This window comes from Hyalella azteca, unplaced genomic scaffold (genome assembly GCF_000764305.2).
Source record: "Hyalella azteca isolate HAZT.00-mixed unplaced genomic scaffold, Hazt_2.0.2 contig5323, whole genome shotgun sequence".
NCBI lineage: Eukaryota > Metazoa > Arthropoda > Malacostraca > Amphipoda > Hyalellidae > Hyalella > Hyalella azteca.
This window is the reverse complement of record NW_025935517.1, coordinates 17,595-36,369: the sequence shown is the minus strand read 5'-3', so window position 1 is coordinate 36,369 and position 18,775 is coordinate 17,595. Positions and strand designations below refer to the sequence as shown.

The following is an 18,775-nucleotide window of genomic DNA, read 5'->3' as shown; positions in this document are numbered from 1 at the left end:
GCTTAACGTGAGTAAGAAGACGGTACTGCACATGGCTAGAATGACAGCTATCCTATAGTAAATTATGTTATTCACGCGGCCAAATAAACGGTATTTAGATGCTTCAAGTACGTAATAGAATTATTTAGATCGTCGCCTACATACCAGGTGTTGTTTGACATGAGCGTTGAAACGACCAAGTCATGCAAAGATAATTTAGCAATACATTGTAGAATAAAAAAATTGCTTCTGGTTTGTTTAGTTCTCATACCTTTACAAAAATTTTAATCTCAGCACAACGTTTAATTTATCCTGTGGGATCAAATGTCGACCTCTTTTTACGAGCAAAATGTTGTCTTCTTTGATAAACTTGCGATGATCGAAGTTTCATTTGGAAAACTTTCTTTGTTTTGTTAGCAACTGAAAAGTTTTTTTGTGCAATGTTGAGGTTATTAGAAAAAAATCGTGATATAATAATATAATATCTGCTGGCAGAGAAGAGGTATGGCTCATACTTTCAGTGAAAACCATTCATTGTAAAATTCTCGGTTTTAGGATTACATAGTTCATTTCATATTTCTGTCTTTTAAAAGGTAAAGAAGATAAATTTCTTAGCACACTATATATAATATACATTAATGCAGAGAATGAAGTGCTATACCTGAAACATGACATGCAGTGGAATGTACGTATAATATTAACAAACTTTCCTCAAGGTATAATTGATCACCTATTTTATACAGATAATCATAACAAATATTTCGACGACCAGTTACAGCCAGATATTTCCTTTGTTCGGCTGTTGTACCGATGTAATGTAGTTAAATATGACCAACATTAAATTTATTCAGCAATGCAGTGAATTTCGATTATGCGCACAATTTTTACTCAGCATCAACAATTAATTCATTGTCGCATGTATTCAAATAGAAGACAGAAGGCGTTGGAACTTTAATATGGGGATCCATTTTTTTTAAAGCCGTCTCAAACATGCTTTAATTTTCAGCTAGCATCTAGTAGAGGACAAATTCCAGACATCAGATATATCCCGATTTGTAAGAAAATATTCGAATATTGTCCAATAATGAATCAAGTCAAGACGAAGTCTGAAAAGAGAATAGAAAATTCCTTTAAGAGGAAGATGTCTGCCTTAAAAAAATTAATAAAAATAAAGGCGAAAGAAGCTTCAAACACGTGAAAACAAAACTTTGGGCATACTAAAATTTAACATTGATTTCGTTACGGTGGAATATGTAGTTTCTGCCATTACAATGTAAGTATGTCAACGTATTAATTTTATATAAAATACCCACTTTTACATAATTTACATGTGTTTTCATATATTTTATTAAAGCTACAATTGATAAACGATAACGGAAAATTAACCAAATGCTATAAAAATGTAGTATCCATGATATGCATACTTATTTGATATGTATTCGTAAACATACATACCAACTTACACTAATTTAGGAGAGGTGCCACGATATTAGAAGCGATTGATTACTACCCAGAGTCATCCTATAAATTTCATTGTAAATAAATACAGGATATGAAGATATAGCGCTTGAAAATTTCGATAATTAATAATTCTGAGCTATGCCGTAACTTGATAGATTGAGCCTATCAGGATCAATTTAATTCCAGTCAGGTTAACGGTGTAGTCAGGTTAACGGTGCAGTCAAGTTAACGGTGTAGTCAGGTTAACGGTGTAGTCAGGTTAACGGTGCAGTCAAGTTAACGGTGTAGTCAGGTTAACGGTGCAGTCAAGTTAACGGTGTAGTCAGGTTAACGGTGTATAGTCAAGTTAACGGTGTAGTCAGGTTAACGGTGTAGTCAGGTTAACGGTGTAGTCAAGTTAACGGTGTAGTCAGGTTAACGGTGTAGTCAGGTTAACGGTGTAGTCAGGTTAACGGTGTAGACAGGTTAACGGTGTAGTCAGGTTAACGGTGTAGTTAGGTTAACGGTGTAGTCAAGTTAACGGCGTAGTCAAGTTAACGGTGTAGTCAGGTTAACGGTGTAGTCAGGTTAACGCACTAGTGTTTACACTTTACATAAATAATGGTAGCATCAGAAGAAACAAGGGAAATAAGTGTTAATTTTTTGGTTCTATATATAATTCTTCTAGCTGCACGGGGGTATAAACAGTAAAGTTCATATATAAAGATGAAGAGAAGTTAATTATATAGATTCATATAAGGTTTTTCATAGATACGGCAGGCAGCTTTAGATTGATTGAAAGGTGTTAATGGTCTTAATAACGATCTTACATTGTCACACTATACCTAATAAAAGTAAATAAAAAAAATGACATTCGAGGTTCAAATACAGCAAGCGGAGATTTAATGCAATTCTTCGGAGAGTCATCTTTCAAAATGACTGTCCGCACTATGACCATTGCTACCGCTATATAGCATTACGAAAATGACATAGAAAGCCATATAGTACTTATAACTTGTGGCCGAAAGTTATTTTCGTGTTGTAGCTTTGACCGCCTTCAGGAGTAGCTTCACGTGATAAATGGCTTCAGTTATAAGTTCTCACTTTGTTATAGTACGTAGGTTCATCTGAACAATCTGTTAGAGTACGGGTGTTCATCTGAACACTCTGTTAGGGAATGAGTGTTCCTCTGAACACTCTGTTATCGTATGAGTGTTCATCTGAAGAAGAAAAACATAAGAACACTAGCGATGACCCCAGTGGCCACGGCAGACGCTGCTGCAGGTGGCTGAGGTGCGGCGTCAAACGGGAAGGTCAGGTCGTAAGGGGGAGACGAATCGCCCAGGCCTTTCATGAATGAACCTAAATGAAAAATAACAGAAATATGAATTTTCATCAGACGAGTGATCAATGATCGTATTTGATAACTGAATGGTACAATGGTTATGATACAATTGACTGCCTACATTATAATGTTGCGACCAAGAGATGCCTTCTCATTCACAATGAATGAGGAAACCGTCACAAGTTCCGATCATAACAAACGGTTTCACCACCAATCAGGTTCAGCTATTTTTCCAGAGAACCAGTTGTATTTTAGAATAGTAATTTGAAATTTTATACTAAAAATGAACTGTAGACTCATAAATAGATAAGTTGTGTTAATTTCCTCCCTGCCTACTGATAACTCAAACAGAGCGAAGACGCCATGCATTTCTACAAACCTTGAGTGGTAATCTATATAGTAGTATATATAGAGTTTGAAAGTATGAAGTAAAAATTACCAGATTAGGAAAAATTGTGGTAACGAAAATGTTAGTGGTTTGTGGATGAGTAACGGAATCAACCAACGGAAAAAGAGGATTGAATACGAAAAGTGAAATTTAAAAAAAAACAACAATAAAACCAGCTTCAAATAGGTTTTTAATTTTATTATTAATTCATTGGCCATAATTTACAGAAAAAGAATTGAGCAAATAGGTGAAAAATTTTCGTGAAAAGACTAGGCCGGAAACTCAACATGTAAATGGTTTCATATTTGTTTTCATTAAACAGTCAAAATAAAGAACCTCACTTATATAAATCCCTGTACTGATCAATGAAATGACCGAAAAAATGCCCAAAAGATTCAAGATAACAATATATTTTAAAAACATTTATAATGTGGAAATAAAATGAGGTTTCAGATCTCAGTTCATAAAGAAAGGAAAAAGTAATGAAAAAGGCTAATGAGGGATTATAATTGCAGGTAAAATTAAAATGATAGAAGCGATATTCTTTGGTCAGGGAGATAATCTTGTTTAATTAATTAAAATGTGGACTTCGAGGAAGCGCAGCATTCCGATATTACACAAAAAATGCCGGTCTTACTAGTGAAATAAATCTAAATGGATTGTTGTCAAGATATTATTATTATCTTTCAATATATTCAAAAGCTATTATTGTGCAAGGGGCGTTTCGAGGACTCACCCTCCTTCTCTCTGAACAGAACATCAACTTCCGAGTACAGTTCATTGAGCGCTTCGTTGTGACGCCAGTGTGGTGGCAATCCTTCTGTGTTATCAGTGAATGAATAATAATTACTCCACTCATTATTTTAATGACAGTTTTAATATCTTCAGTTATTAAATTTCAACAATTTTTATCTGTTTATTTTAAATAAATATTACTTGCAGACTTGTATGCACAAAGGAGTATTACAAATCTGAGTTATGAAGCAGAGAGAAAGAGAGAGACTCGGTAACAAATCAATTAAAAGGTGATGATGACAGAAGAAGTCTAAAAAAATGGAAAATGAATAGCTAATCTATGCATTAAAATCGTCTTGACCATTTCACTTATTAGGCATTCATCCGTTGAATTCAACGACACGCTGAAAACTGTACGAAAATCCTAGTAATTAATAAAATAATGATATTGTTTTCTTTAGAGAAAAATGAATTCACATCGCCTTGTTATTTTTAACCTATGACATCCTACGATATAATGAGTTAAAAATAAACGTAATAACCGTCTATTTCTTCGTTGAAATAAAATATGGTTGCATTTAAGAAGGCCTCGAAGACCAAAACCAATTTTTATATCACAAATAAAATTTTAAACTGGCCGACAATTCAAATGAATGAATTTTATATTCACAGATGTGAAATCCATGTAGTGAAGTATAAGAATAATTACACTGGAAATAATGAAGAATTACATAGGATGCCTTTTTACAACGAAAATGGAGAACAAGAAGATGAATTCACATCTTCAAGCTTCCTCCCTACCGCATTATATTCATGCTAGTAAGCAACGTATCTCAGGACGCGTTTGCACGGTGTGCAGGCACATAGATCGTCGGATTATCAGGTCACATTAGGAGCGTTATTAACAAGAAGTTATAGCGCGCCAGTGAACTGCCCCAGAGCTTCTGAACATTAGCGTATCCAGACCTGCGGAGCTGCGTTATGTCAGGACACGGGTAGGGGAATGAAGCCTCAGCGATGTAAGACGACGTGTGTGAAGTAAGTGTTCTTAAAGTAAGTACCGTTTTGACGTAAAACAAACAATATGTAACTTTTTCAAAAAATAATGCATGCACTTGAAAGGCTATACTTTACTGTTGTGCATAACTCATAACAATATCAAAACAGGCTAGGCTTCGTTGCAGCGAACATGGGGCGCAGAAATTGATTCTTCGGCAGGGGAAACAATGGTTGTAAGAACTACTTAATGCCGGCAGCAGGACTTAAGATGAGAATATATGAAGATTTAGCTAAACAATAGTTTATGGAATAGAACTAAATCATGAATGAATGCAAAGGCTAACGATAACGAATAGGGAAGATTGAGTTGGAATTTGATGTTAGGGGTTTCCGCAAAGTGACAACAGTAGCAGCTGTAGCAGCAAAAACTCCGGCACCGAGACCGTCAGAAACTATAGCGACAACAGGAACAATAGCGATAATGAGAACATAAAAAGAAAAAACTTAGAAGAACTCAATAGAATCATCAGGTCGTACAATCCAACTATAATGACATGACATGGATGACAACAGCAGCAGCAGCAGCAGCAGCAATAATCACACCACTTCAATGATAGTGGCACGAGCAGCAGCAGCAACAATAACACACCCAAAATAGTAGTGGTAACNGACAGCAGTAGCAGCAACATTAACACCACCAGAATGACAGCGGCAAGAGCGGCAGATGCAACAATAACACACCCAAAATAACAGTGGTAACCTCAGCAGTAACAGCAACAATAACACCACCTGAATAACAGCTGTACGAGCAGCAGCAGTAGCAACAATAACACCCCCAAAATAACAGTGGTAACCTCAGCAGTAACAGCAACAATAAATGACAACAGCGGCAAAGCAACAAAGATGGCCCCAGGCCGTTGCGTTCGGTCAACCGTCAAAGCCACTCAAGATTTCTTTGTCCCCCTAAACACAACGAGCCTTTGGACGCATTAAGTTCGTTGCTACAAAAACCTGTTGAGTAATTAAGTAAGTTTTAAGGAATTTCACGGCTATGGAAAGGTAGTTTGATTAACCGAACTCTTGATCTCGTAATTGTTACTTGATTAACGAAGGCGACGAGCACACGCGACGAGAGCGTGTTCTAGGCTACACACTTGTATGAATATTTTTTCATGAATGCAAGGAATTTCAGGCAGTGAAGTCATATTATCTGAATACATTAAAAATTATATATAATTGGCGACCAAAATATTCTAGAATTCAACTCCTAATAATGCGTGAATTGAATTATTTTGCGATCAAACTTCGAAAATTTACGGGAAAATAAACTTTCACTTTGAAATTTAGAGGAAAGATTCGAGATGTTATAAAAATTTTTTTTCCGGCTCTGAAGAAATAGTTCTCAAATTGAGCTCAAAAAATACTGCATAGGACGCTGGGAAACCCGACCCTGAAGTCATTTATTTTTAACCCCCCGAGGCGAGTGATTTTCTGGCTAATGCAGTAACGAATTCTCCTCTCGAAGGCTTCGCTGATTTGAAATAAAGAAATTTTGATAATAATAAAGCCAGGAACCGGCGCTCGTTTCTGCAGGCTATCCGTCTGAGGCTTGATATATTAATGAGGTGACTTTTGGGGGACTGGAATCATTGAGATTTTGAAAATGTATTTTAATCTTTAACTTATTTTTTCAAAATAATCCTAACCAGTGACGAGACTAAAAGCTTTCTTTGATCAGGAAACATTCAATGGGATCAGAAAAGCTTCCTGATAAATTTTAAGATTAGAGTTATTTGCAATTTAATAACCAGTGAAAATAATTTTAACGTACACATAATTTTCGACAAGTAACCTACCGCTAATGTATTATTATCAGTTGAATAGAAAGATATCAATGAATTAGAAAAACTAAAGCTAAAATATCTGGCTGCGCGTTGCTAAAATTACTAGCGAATAAGTTTGCAAATTTAAAGATTATCACCAATCATCATTAAGCCATCAAATAAAATCAAAATTGGAACAAGTTCTAGTTCAGAAATGTTAGCACTCACCTCGCGCTCTCTGCTTATGTTTATAGGAGTCGACAGGACGTATTCGGTGCTGCCCTCCCGCTGTCAGAGAGTCCCTATCTCTGTTCGAGTTACTGTCTGATTCTCCAGCAAACCCGCTAGATCCGCCCTCTATTTCTGGCTTGATTCCCTCTGACCCAATCTCGGTTGAGGGATATTCCTCGTATGATGGCAAGTTGGTCACCGAGGAAGGTTTTTGCGGAGTCGAAGGGTTCATTTCTGCCAACATAAAACAATGAGTGCTTAAAGATTTCGAACAATATATTTATTAACACCGAACGATTATTCTCTATCGAGCTTACGGGTACACAGGTGGATACGGGTATACTCAATCAGTGGATGCGAAATTCAACATAGATATTGATAAGGATATTTTTTATACTCTTAAAAAATTTTTACCGTAAATTTTATTTTATTTCATGATATAAATGAGAGAGCGGCGCTCCTTCTTAAACGATTATTATTAATTCCCGTCATGACAGTTATTGTCGTCATGGTAGTTTAATGTGATAAACGTCGGTTAAAGTTTCATTCCAATCAAGCAACATATTTGAAGGGAATGAATGTTTGCACGACAGAAGCAAACATAAAAGTTTCTTTGAGCAAAGGAAATAAAAAAAAATACAAATAATATAGGCAGTTACCATAGAGTTTTATGGATCCATCGGTCTCGCCCAGACTGTTCTTGGCGATGCACCTGTAGGTGGTGAAGTCCTCACGCGTCAGGTTGTGTATGGTGAGACGCATGTAGGTCTTGTAGGACTCCTCCCGGGTCAGCGTGTCATACTTTGGTCCAGCTAGTGAACACAAATTGGCCTTTTAGGTAGCAAATACCTCAAATATTATTAGTTATATTCTAGAAATTATGTAATTTTTGTCCTCAATACAATGCAAAAATAATTTTCCTAGTTTCAAGATCCCTCAGACATTCACCGGATGATACAAATGATCATCGCGACTGCATTTTTAAAGTAATATCTTGCAGACGTTCATGAATACTTGTTCAATTCTGCAACCAATAGAATTTATACTAGATATTGCCAGTAAATGTAAGGTACATGTACCGTACCATCAGCGATCATCTCGCCGCGATGGTTGGTCCAGTAGTTGATGGAGCGCGGGAAGGCTTCGGTGTTGCACTCTAGGGTGATCTTTCCGCCCACGTGCGCCGCCTCCAGCTGGTTCGGGATCCACAGCATCGGCGGGACTATAATAAGAATATCAGTACTTTTATTGGGTGAATAACATTGGCGAGACTATAAAATAATAAATTTAATATTATTTCTTTTTTAGGATGAATAGCATCATGGGAACTATAAGAAGAGTATCAATACTTGAATTGGATCCGTAGATTAAATTGGATCCGTAGGTGGGACTTTAACTTGAATATCGTTACTTTTATTGGGTGAATAACATTGGCGAGACTATAAAATAATAAATTTAATATTATTTCTTTTTTAGGATGAATAGCATCATGGGAACTATAAGAAGAGTATCAATACTTGAATTGGATCCGTAGATTAAATTGGATCCGTAGGTGGGACTTTAACTTGAATATCATTACTTTCATTGGGTGAATAACATTTGCGAGATTATTGCATTGGCGGTTTTATGCAAAAGACAATGCAACATACCATACAGAAAGGACATTACCCAACATACCATGCAGAAAATGACTAAGATATCGATTTTCAAAGCTAATACTGGTAATGCAATCCTGTACTCCAAGTAGACAACCACCAGCTGTGCTGAAGTAAGATTATATAATCACGTACAGCATGAAGAATGCAGGCAGAGAACTTAAGACAAAATAATTGTCATTACAGCAAAATCCTTTAACTACAAGATAAGTTTTTTTACATCCTAAGTATTAATGCACCATTATTACTGCAGAAGTATAACTGCACAACTAAGTCAGTTTCTGTTCAAGACGATATAGTCCGGATTTTAACAGGATTGGAGGCAAGCAGAATGAGACCATAGTTGTTAAAATGCTAAATGCTGAAGAGAACAGGCAAACACTTGTATAAATATTGGCTTGATTTTTATTTTTTTTTATTATCGAGATGAATATTATAATCGAAAGTTCCTATTTCAAGTTACTGATCTGGAAAACTATGCTAGAGGCTGCGTGTTCTGTCGTGATGGTCGATTGAGATGTGAGCGACTGGATATCTTGATCGGCATGCGTGTTATACGAGTTTTATTGTTATTTATATTCGTACGTTCAGTGCATCAGTTATATGTTTAACATTTATTTATGTAATGTTATTTTGAATTACTTACACTGGACTTTGAGTTGCGTGCGCTTGCTGACGGAAGGCTGGATGCCGTTGCTGGCAACGCAGAGGAAAGCTCCCATGTCCAGCCGCGACACCTTCACCATGTTCAGCACCTCCCCCTCACCCACCACCACTGCACGATCATCAGTTATGGCAGTTAGTATGTGATCAACTCCTTCACCATGTTCAGCACCTCCCCCTCACCCACCACAACTGCATGATCATCAGTTACGGCAGTTAGTATGTGATCAACACCTTCACCATGTTCAGCACCTCCCCTTCCCATCGCCACCGCACAGATTTTTCGGTTGTGACATGTGCGATCAACCATCACCCTCAACTCTACATTCCACCTCAGCTATAATTCATAAGCCACGTGCATGAATTGAGTTTTTGATAAAATTTTGGGTTTGCAATGAATATTCAAACAAGACTTTGTAGGAATAACAAACGTGTAAATGTAATCATGAGAATCAAGAAAGTAAATATTTTTAGGTTTCTGCAATTCTTGTGAGAACGTCTAAATATCCTATCTCAAAAGGGGCATTCGCTATTTTCATGGTAGTTAATGGTCTCATGGTAGTTATTGACGTCACGGTAGTTATTGACGTCACGGTAGTTATTGACGTCACGGAATTTATTTTGATACATTTCATTTTTATTTCAATTTATTCTGACATATTTCATTTTACTTCACGAAAGTATTTATATTCGGTGGATTGGCTCTGGGTAATTTTAGAATTAATAATAAATACTGAAAAAAATTAGTCTGTTTTGCAGAATTAGGCCAGAAGAGCGAAAAAAATGTATAAAAATTATTTCGGTGTTTATTTTTCAATTTGAGATGGTTTAGACTTTAGAAATTACTACCCGAGTATGCTTTTGAAACTTTTGACTAGAGTATGTAGAAATATTTTCATCATCTAAACCTATTCTCTTATATGGTACACACTCACCAACAATTTGCAAGTACCCCATTTGGTTGATCATAGGATCAGTGTTGATCTGGCACATGTAATAGCCTCGGTCAGACTCTTTGACTTCTGACTTTTAGTTTATATATCTATTTTCATCATCTAAACCTATACTCTTATATGGTACACACTCACCAACAATTTGCAAGTACCCCATTTGGTTGATCATAGGATCTGTGTTGATCTGGCACATGTAGTAGCCTCGGTCAGACTCTTTGACGTCTTTGAGGTGCAGCCTGTAGAGGGTCTGATCTTCGTGACTGAGGCCGACCCTTGTGTTGCGGGTGATCACTGTGTTGTGGATCGTCAGGATTGTCTGCGTGTCAACTTGCACCCATGCCACCTGTTCGCAGTCAAATAAAACCATCATATTTTATTTTACACAGTGAAATAAAACGATCGGAGGTTCAAGTAAATGGTAATTGTAAAATTTATAGCTGCCACTTGCACCCATGCCACCTGTTCACAGTGAAATAAAATGATAAGAGGCTCAAGTAAATGGTAATTGTAAAATTTAAGGCGGCACTAGCACCCATGCTGTCTGTTCACAGTCAAATTAAACCATAACATTGCAAGTAAGAGCAATTATGGAATTTATGGCTGCCACTTGCATTGATGATATATGTATCAAGTGAAATAAAATGATCAAAAACGTGCTTTAAAGTCAATTATGATAATTCGGACTGCGTCACTTGCATCCACGCTACGGGTAATGGGATAATTGGAGCAATAAGATGTGTGCGTAGTGGCTTTAAGTTAATCAGTAGAATGAACATTTAGGCAGCGCCATCAACCTAATATGTGAGTGCGGCAGCACTATATAGATGTGACTGCCAAATATATTGCACAATTTATCGTTGCATTCTTACATCCGAGAAGGAGTAAATTAGCTGCGAATCCAGGTTCTTCCAACTTTTATCTCTTAAGTCGACGCAATTTCAATCAGTGACATCACCACCAAACGACTGATCGTTATATGATGATTTATAATACATGATATTCACCCAATATGATGCAAGATTTCTGAGATTTATGTGCTCATGAGAGTAGATATATGATAATTAATTCTGTACATAGCGATTTTGGGAGTCTAGGCTTGATAGAAAAAATCAATATGAAGGTATGGTAAAATGTGGTCTTAAGACGAAGAATTTGAATAATTTCCTCAATTGTAGAATGTAGAGGCGATTTTTTGCCTGCAAAAACGATTAAGATTAAACGATTAAAAATTAGTTTGAAAATACCAAGGATCGTTGTACCGTCTATCCACACCGCAGATTCAACTTACTTTGCCAGCCAAGACACAAGCCTTGTTTGAATCTCCGACCGAGCAGAGATATTATTTAGCAAAGATTTAAAGAGCCAAGAACAAGCTTAGCAATGTCGGGAAACTCGACGTTGATTATGCTTGAAAGTGTTTAGTTGTTCCGCTTTATATCGAGCGGCGCATCTTTCTGAACGATTCCATTTAGTTCGGAGCAGGGGAGCTGGAGGGGAGATTAGCTGGGCACTGAGCGATTAAAAGCTAATTACCTGTAAGGAAAAATACGAAGCCTCGCAATCATAAACCAAAGCAACTGCGAGCGAAGCGCTGGTCGAGGGAGGTATGCTTCGTTAAGAAAATTAATTTCTTAGACCGTGAAGGTAAACTTTCGGAAAGGAAACATTTTACGTCACTGAAATATTTTCAAGGCAATCATGAATTATAATATTCAATTGACAGATTAACTGTTTGATATTTTTTGTTGATTTCTCAATCTATTGAAAGAAGGGAATTATTTCGAACAAGTCTTGATACGTTGAACGTACAGAGAAAAATTACATACGAAACACGTGTTCGCTTCGGAAAATGCTAATATTAATTATAAGGTTATCTATAAATATGCTAATGCCCGAGGAAATAGCGCAATAAGAATGCAATGCGTTTTCATGCATCGTGATCTTTATTGACGTGCGATCGCTATCAGCCTAGAGTCACGAGATTAAGATTATGGTGAAAGTGTTCAGTTGAAAACGAAAAGAATTGACTTCCTTTGTTTTGAGGTCGGAACCAATTCTTGCTCAAAAATATCATTTTGATTGCATGACACGAAGATTAGTGTCGATGTCGATGATTTTGAAAATTTACATTCAAGTGAAATTTGCGCCATTGAAATCATATTTAGCATAGTTCTACAATAGACAATATATGTGATACCGCAACTAACCTTGTAGCCCCGGAGGTTCTGCACTCTGCACGACAGCACAGCGTCACGGCCCACGGTCACGGTGGTGTTGGCGATCGTGCCCACGAAGCTCGGACCAGCCAGGCCCGACCCACGACAACAACCTGCACAGAATTTTGGTGTAGTTACGTAAAAGTTATTCCTCTATGCAAATTCTTGATTAAAGGCCAAAGAATAATTTTCATATTTTTTTTCGAACGATATTTCTTGCTGGAACGTCGTTAAACAAGAAAATTCTCTATGAATCGCATTCTCTGGTCTTTATTCAAACTTGCATGCCCAGTATTTCATAGAATCCAGTGATTAATTGCATGATAAATATGGTTCTGGTCAATTAATCAATCATAATAACAATAGAGAAACTGAGTAATATGTGACTGCCAGAATGCTTGATTAGTTAATTGTGAGAAAATGGAAGAAAATCTACCGTTTAAGTTTTCTACAGTAGACTGAGATTTATAAATCAATAATTTGGCATAGCACATTTACCAAAATTGTTGATGCAATGTACCTTTTGCCTTGGTTTAGATTTTATATTGATTGCCAAACATTGTAACAACCACAGTATTATATTATATTTTATATTCTCTTTACAGCGTTGCGGAAAATACGGGATATGCTCCAAAATAATTTAAATGTAATGAATATATATATATATGTAATGAATCAATATGAAGGAATTCAGAGTTAGAAAAATTTGAGGCCGCTAATTTATAAGTGGGTTGAAAGTAGCGTCAATAAACGAGACTCCGCGGAAACTTTAAGTTAGTCGTAAGTCACGTGGCGGTAAACTTCAAGTTCAAAACTTGGGTGAAGTCATAAGTCATGAACCCACGTCAATATCGGCTCCAATCAGCAGCGTACAGCCGATTGCTTTTGCCCTCCCTCTGGTCTTCTATATTTTCTTCTTTGTTTCCTGATAAGGGAATCCCATTCTTAAATTAGTGTCTTCGGAATCCTTTTTATATTTATGGAAAAACTTTCTCCGGAAGAGCGTATCGGCGTCCGCCCAAGTGAAAACGCGACCTATCGTTGCCACTTGACCGAATGGTGCCACAGCACCGTGGTCGGCGCGCTCTCCGTCTTGATTTCCAGGGATTACGACAAATTGTGAAATCGATGGCCTCCCTTAGGTGGCAAATCACCACAAATCTTGCTATATGAGGCGGATATTAATTATGAGTTACGTAAATTCCAAATTTACGGTTAATTCAATATAAATGTCTCTCGGGATTTCCATTAATTTAATCTTTAGGACAAAATATGTTAGTGAAATTTCATACCCCAAGAAAGCTAGTAAAAATTCAGAATGTCCATTTTAATAAGGAATTTTATACGAAGAATCAGCGTATATAAACGAAAATTTAAACGAAAATTTCCTTATTCCTTAAAATGAAATAAAAGTACAGCCGACAGTTAGTGGAACAAGAGGTTTCTTGACACACAGGACGAATGAGGGCTACAGCAAAGATCACTCGCGTGAAACAATGAGGGTGATCTTCAGCCATGAGGTAACATGCCACTTACGCTCTAAATATTGTATGAAAATGTATTTAAATTTCATTAGAAATATTTACTCTTTGTTATGTTTCTTCTGTAGACAAGTTATCTACCATGACTGAAATAGAGTACGCGAGCCTACCGGCTCGTTAGAAGATAAATGATTATTTTTTTGGTAGTTTTGTGGCTCTTTGCGCGTCCTATTAATAAAAGAAAAGAATAAAAAATGCGCTGAAAAGGATAACGCATTTGAAAAATAAGTGAGTTAAAAAAAGGAATTATGATTCTAAAATAATTAATTGATATTTATACACAAAGACATGCCTGTGGGTGAAACATTGACTTCCAAGCAAACTGTTGAGACAAAATTAATGAACTTGACGATGAATGATGAAATGAAATTATACATGCATAAAATTTCCTGCTAGCCACTAGGTTATATTTTTACCGCAATACTTTTTGTATTACAAAAAAAACCACGACTGTAAAGGTTGTGAGCGAGTTATAGCGCTGGCCTAGCAATAGTTCACAATAATGAAAGATAACGAACCTAGCAATATTGAGTGATAACAAACCTTATGAAAATTAGATATAGTATCTTAAGTATCCTTAGAAATAGGCCATGGGCCTATTTATTCAACGCCGACACTTCTATTCTATTCTATTCTTAGCATATGTTTCGGGCGTAGCAGTCCCAGGCTACAGTCCCAGGCCACGATGGATCACCGCCTCTGACTATCGCACATCCGCCCTCATTTGGGCCACCTGATGCACGATGCTGTTGCTTGCTTCTTGCCGCTGGTAGTGGTGCAGGGGCGGACTATCAGGGATTGTGCCCAGGAACACGTCCAGTCGTCTCTTGATTGTCTTCAGGGTGAACTCACCCTCTCTTAGATCCTTTGGTAGGACGGTAAACAGCCTCGGCCCTGCCACGGAAAGAGATAATTTCCGTAGGGATTCTAATCTGACCGCGGATCTAATGCGTAGTGGCGCTCCCCCTTCTCTCGTTATGGCATGTTTCAACACTGAAGGTCTCACTTTTGAAGTTAGGTGCCGTTTCGGTTATTATGTTCCCTTTGTACAGAATGATATTTTTCTCCCGCCTCCTCTGCAGTGAGTGTTGACCCAGGCGCTCAAACCTCCTCCACTATTTTTACTCCTCTATCCCTCTGATCCTAGAAGTGAAAGTTTGCTAGACCGAGTGTGAAAGGGGTCCAAAGCTGGCTGCAGTTTTCAAGAAGAGGTATCATAAGGGCTCTGATGAGTGTGATCATCGGTTCCGCTTCTCTTGTTCTGAACTTCCGCTAGATCCACTTCATCTGTCGCCTGCCTGCTGCAGTTATTGCCGCTATATGTGATCACCCAACTTGACCTGAGTATTCATCAACACTCCTAGATTTCGAACGGATTGCTGCCCTCCGATTTCCGATGCGTCAGGTGTCAGGTAGCGGTGCACCATACCAGCTCTTCCCCTACCTCTGTATCTCAGAGCCTCAAACTTGGACCCTTTAAACAGCATGTTGTTCACTTGGGCCCAGTCATATATTGCAGAGAGGTCTTGCAACCTCTCGCAGTCCCTCCTGTCCGTTATGGTCATTAGTATCCTGGTGTCGTCCGCGAATGACGATGCAGTGGCGTGGTTCACAGCCACATCAATGTCGGCAATGTGGATGAGGAAGAGGAAAGGTCCGAGTACCGTTCCCTGTGTTACTCAACTCTTCACCCTAGCCTCGCTCGATCTCAAGCCTCCAATATCGAAAGCCTATATAGTCTTTCAGTTAGGAAGTTGTGCATCCATGCCAACTAATCACCATGCCAACAATAGTCTTAATTTTCTGCAGAGCACTCCATGGTCAGCTTTGTCAAACGCCTTTCACGAAGTCCAAATACACCACGACTACCTCGGCCCCCTCCTCTAGCATGGCCAGGTTTTGGTGGTGAAAGTCCAGTAGCTGAGATAAACATGAGCGATTTCGTATAAAACTGTGTTGCCTTCTGTTGAAAAGGGCAGCCTTTTCCATGTACTGCATCAACCTTCTGGCAACAACCTTCTCAAATACTTTGATTACGTGTGATGTAAATGTAACCGGCCTGTAATTTTGGGGTTTGTCTTTTGCACCTCCGTTGTAGATTTGGGTTTTTAGCAGTTATTTTAGGTCACTAGGAACGTTTCCTTCCCTCAATAATGTTTTCCATGCAAAGTCAGAGGGGCCGTTAGTGCACCGACACATTTTTTCAGTAACACTGCAAGGGCTCCATCTGGGCCAGGAACCGAATAAGTCGACAATTCTTGGACACTCTTCTCTAGATGTTTCAAACTCAATTTTTATCAGCATACGGCACTTCTTGAATGACTCCAATTTCGTTCTTCTGTCTTGAGTTTCGGGCTTCACTGAATGCTTGTGCGAAACTGCGCTCTTAGCAGTTCGCACATGCCCTGGTCGTCTCCAACAAGGACATCGTTATTTTTCAGAGGCCCCACTGTCGCCCTGATTTTGGCCTTTGCTGGGCATATTTATAAAACAATTTGTGATTATCCCAATTAGCAGCCACCGCTAGCGTCTCCTGTACTTGTTGCTCAGCCTCATGAGAGTCCTGCAGCTGTCGTTATATAAGTATCCTAAAATTTCTCCTGCTTGCTCAGACTCGCTCGTTTTCTCATGAAGATCCGTCTGTCCCTTGGAATTATGCGCCTTTTGGGTGTTGTTCTACCCGGCGTGTGACGCGCGCATACCTGCAGTAATACTTCGCACAGCTTGATGATGGCAGACACTACGGCAATGAGCGATAACAAACCTTCTAAAAATTAGCGATAACAGACACTGCAGTAATTAGTGATAACAAACCTTCTAAAAATTAGCGATAACAGACACTGCAGTAATGAGCGATAACAAACCTTCTAAAAATTAGCGATAACAGACACTGCAGTAATGAGCGATAATAAACCTGATAAAAATTAACGCTAACAGACACTACGGTGGTGAGCGATAACAAACCTTATGTTTTTTTTACCGATAACAGGCACTGCAGTAATGAGCGATAACAAACCTAATAAAAATTAGCAATAATAGACACTACAGTAATTGGCTATAACAAGCCTTAGGAAAATTAGTGTTAACAGACACTACAGTAATATGCGATAACAAACGTTATAAAAATTAGTGTTGACAGACTACGGTAATGAGCGATAACAAACCTTATAAGAGTTAGCGATAACAGAAACTACAGTAATGAGCGAAAACAAACCTTTTAAGAATCAGCGATAACAGACATTACCGTAATGAGCGATAACAAAACTTATCAGAATTAGCGATAACTGAAACTACAGTAATGAGCGAAAACAAGTCTTATTACAATCAGCGATAACAGACATTACCGTAATAAGCGATAACAGACATTACCGTAATAAGCGATAACAGACATTACCGTAATAAGCGATAACAGACATTACCGTAATGAGCGATAACAGAACTTACCGTAATTAATGAGCGATAACAAATCTTTTAAGAATAAGCGATAACAGACTTTACCGTAATGAGCGATAACAAATCTTCTAGGAATCAGCGATAACAGACACTACCGTAATAAGCGATAACAGACACTACCGTAATGAGCGATAACAAATCTTCTAGGAATCAGCGATAACAGACATTACCGTAATAAGCGATAACGGACGTTACCGTAATGAGCGATAACAGAACTTACCTAATATAAAAAGCAGGAGCAGAGCTGTCGAGCGGTAACCGCTCCTAACCGTCACCAATCTTGCACGCGTGTCTTCCATTCCATGAGCCGGGTCTGGACGCTGCCACTCACTGCATTGTTCATTATGACTGCCACCAGCGCTTGCTTTATTTATTGGGTTCTTCCTGACGCTTGAAACAGCGTTTTGTTTGTTCGTAGCACTGATTCGGTTCATTCTGAAGCGTTTGATGATATTTATCTTTTATTTATTTATTATTTCACAACGTGTCGTTCTACTTGCATGGTCATTATAAGTGCGATAATTTATTTCTATTTCCAACGTTCAAAGAATCATTGCCATTAACGGAAAACATAAACATTTTACACGATGTTGCAGTTCTATTTTTGCGATACGAATGCCTCATCCATTGTGACATGCACATCACAGAATGCCTATAACATTTTCACGACCACCAAAATGCTTCAGAACAAAATTTGAACTAATAGGGGAATTTTAAATTTTCTAATAACAGATTTTTTATGGTAGCAGGTAAATTGAATTTTTCATGTTTCACACAGAATCTTTTTACTGCCTCGCATTTTACACGCTTTCCTTGAGATGTTCTATGCAAAGATCACCATGTAAAAACTCTTTTCACTGTAATTGTAAATATCATGATTGATGATAGCACGATTGATTGATTAGAGATACGAGGAGGAAGGATTTAATTTATTTATATTATTTTTTTATAAGAACTATGTGATCGCCAGAATACAAAGTAAAACTCTATTGTTCGAAGCACGTACATTTACAAACCAAGTATGCAAGTTATCTTCATTAAATAAATCATGTTGAGTGATTCCAAGGATGTACTTTAAGACATTTAGAGGTTGCATTCATTCTCAATGAAATTCTGCGTTACTAATGCGGAAAAATGTTCGCAATCAAGACCACATATGTGTCTCTTGGTCACCATGAACAAAACGTTTTCTTTATATTACATTAGAGCCTACGATGTAAGATTCAAGCCTAACCTATTTATTGATTTATATATACGTCACTCGGCTGAATTAAATTGACCAACATGAAAAGCACAAGTAACGAGAATATTGCTAAGCATGACCAGTCTTCACTCCATCACGCTGAAGTGATGG

The 18,775-nt window shown here is 37.8% G+C and overlaps 1 protein-coding gene across 1 annotated transcript; it reads right to left on the bottom strand.

Annotated features, from left to right (window-relative positions):
* Positions 1-2,368: 2,368 nt before the first annotated feature.
* Positions 2,369-17,686, bottom strand: LOC108674982 (igLON family member 5-like). Its single transcript, XM_047880370.1, has 8 exons — positions 17,642-17,686; positions 12,419-12,540; positions 10,347-10,554; positions 9,242-9,370; positions 8,025-8,162; positions 7,600-7,752; positions 6,938-7,174; positions 2,369-2,781 (listed from the first exon to the last, which is right to left on the bottom strand). Exons 3-8 carry the CDS (start codon positions 10,402-10,404, stop codon positions 2,636-2,638), a joined length of 861 nt encoding a protein of 286 aa, XP_047736326.1. The 5' UTR covers positions 10,405-10,554; positions 12,419-12,540; positions 17,642-17,686; the 3' UTR covers positions 2,369-2,635.
* Between the last annotated feature and the right edge of the window lie 1,089 nt (positions 17,687-18,775).

What these genes read in the sequence shown, in the direction of transcription:
- LOC108674982 (XM_047880370.1), bottom strand. Translation starts at nt 10,404, where the DNA reads ATGTGCCAGATCAACACAGATCCTATGATCAACCAAATGGGGTACTTG. An exon ending in CACGCAACTCAAAGTCCAGT is followed by an intron (nt 8,163 to 9,241) that starts GTAAGTAATTCA and finishes TTCTTATTATAG; the next exon opens with TCCCGCCGATGCTGTGGATC. An exon ending in CGGCGAGATGATCGCTGATG is followed by an intron (nt 7,753 to 8,024) that starts GTACGGTACATG and finishes TGTGTTCACTAG; the next exon opens with CTGGACCAAAGTATGACACG.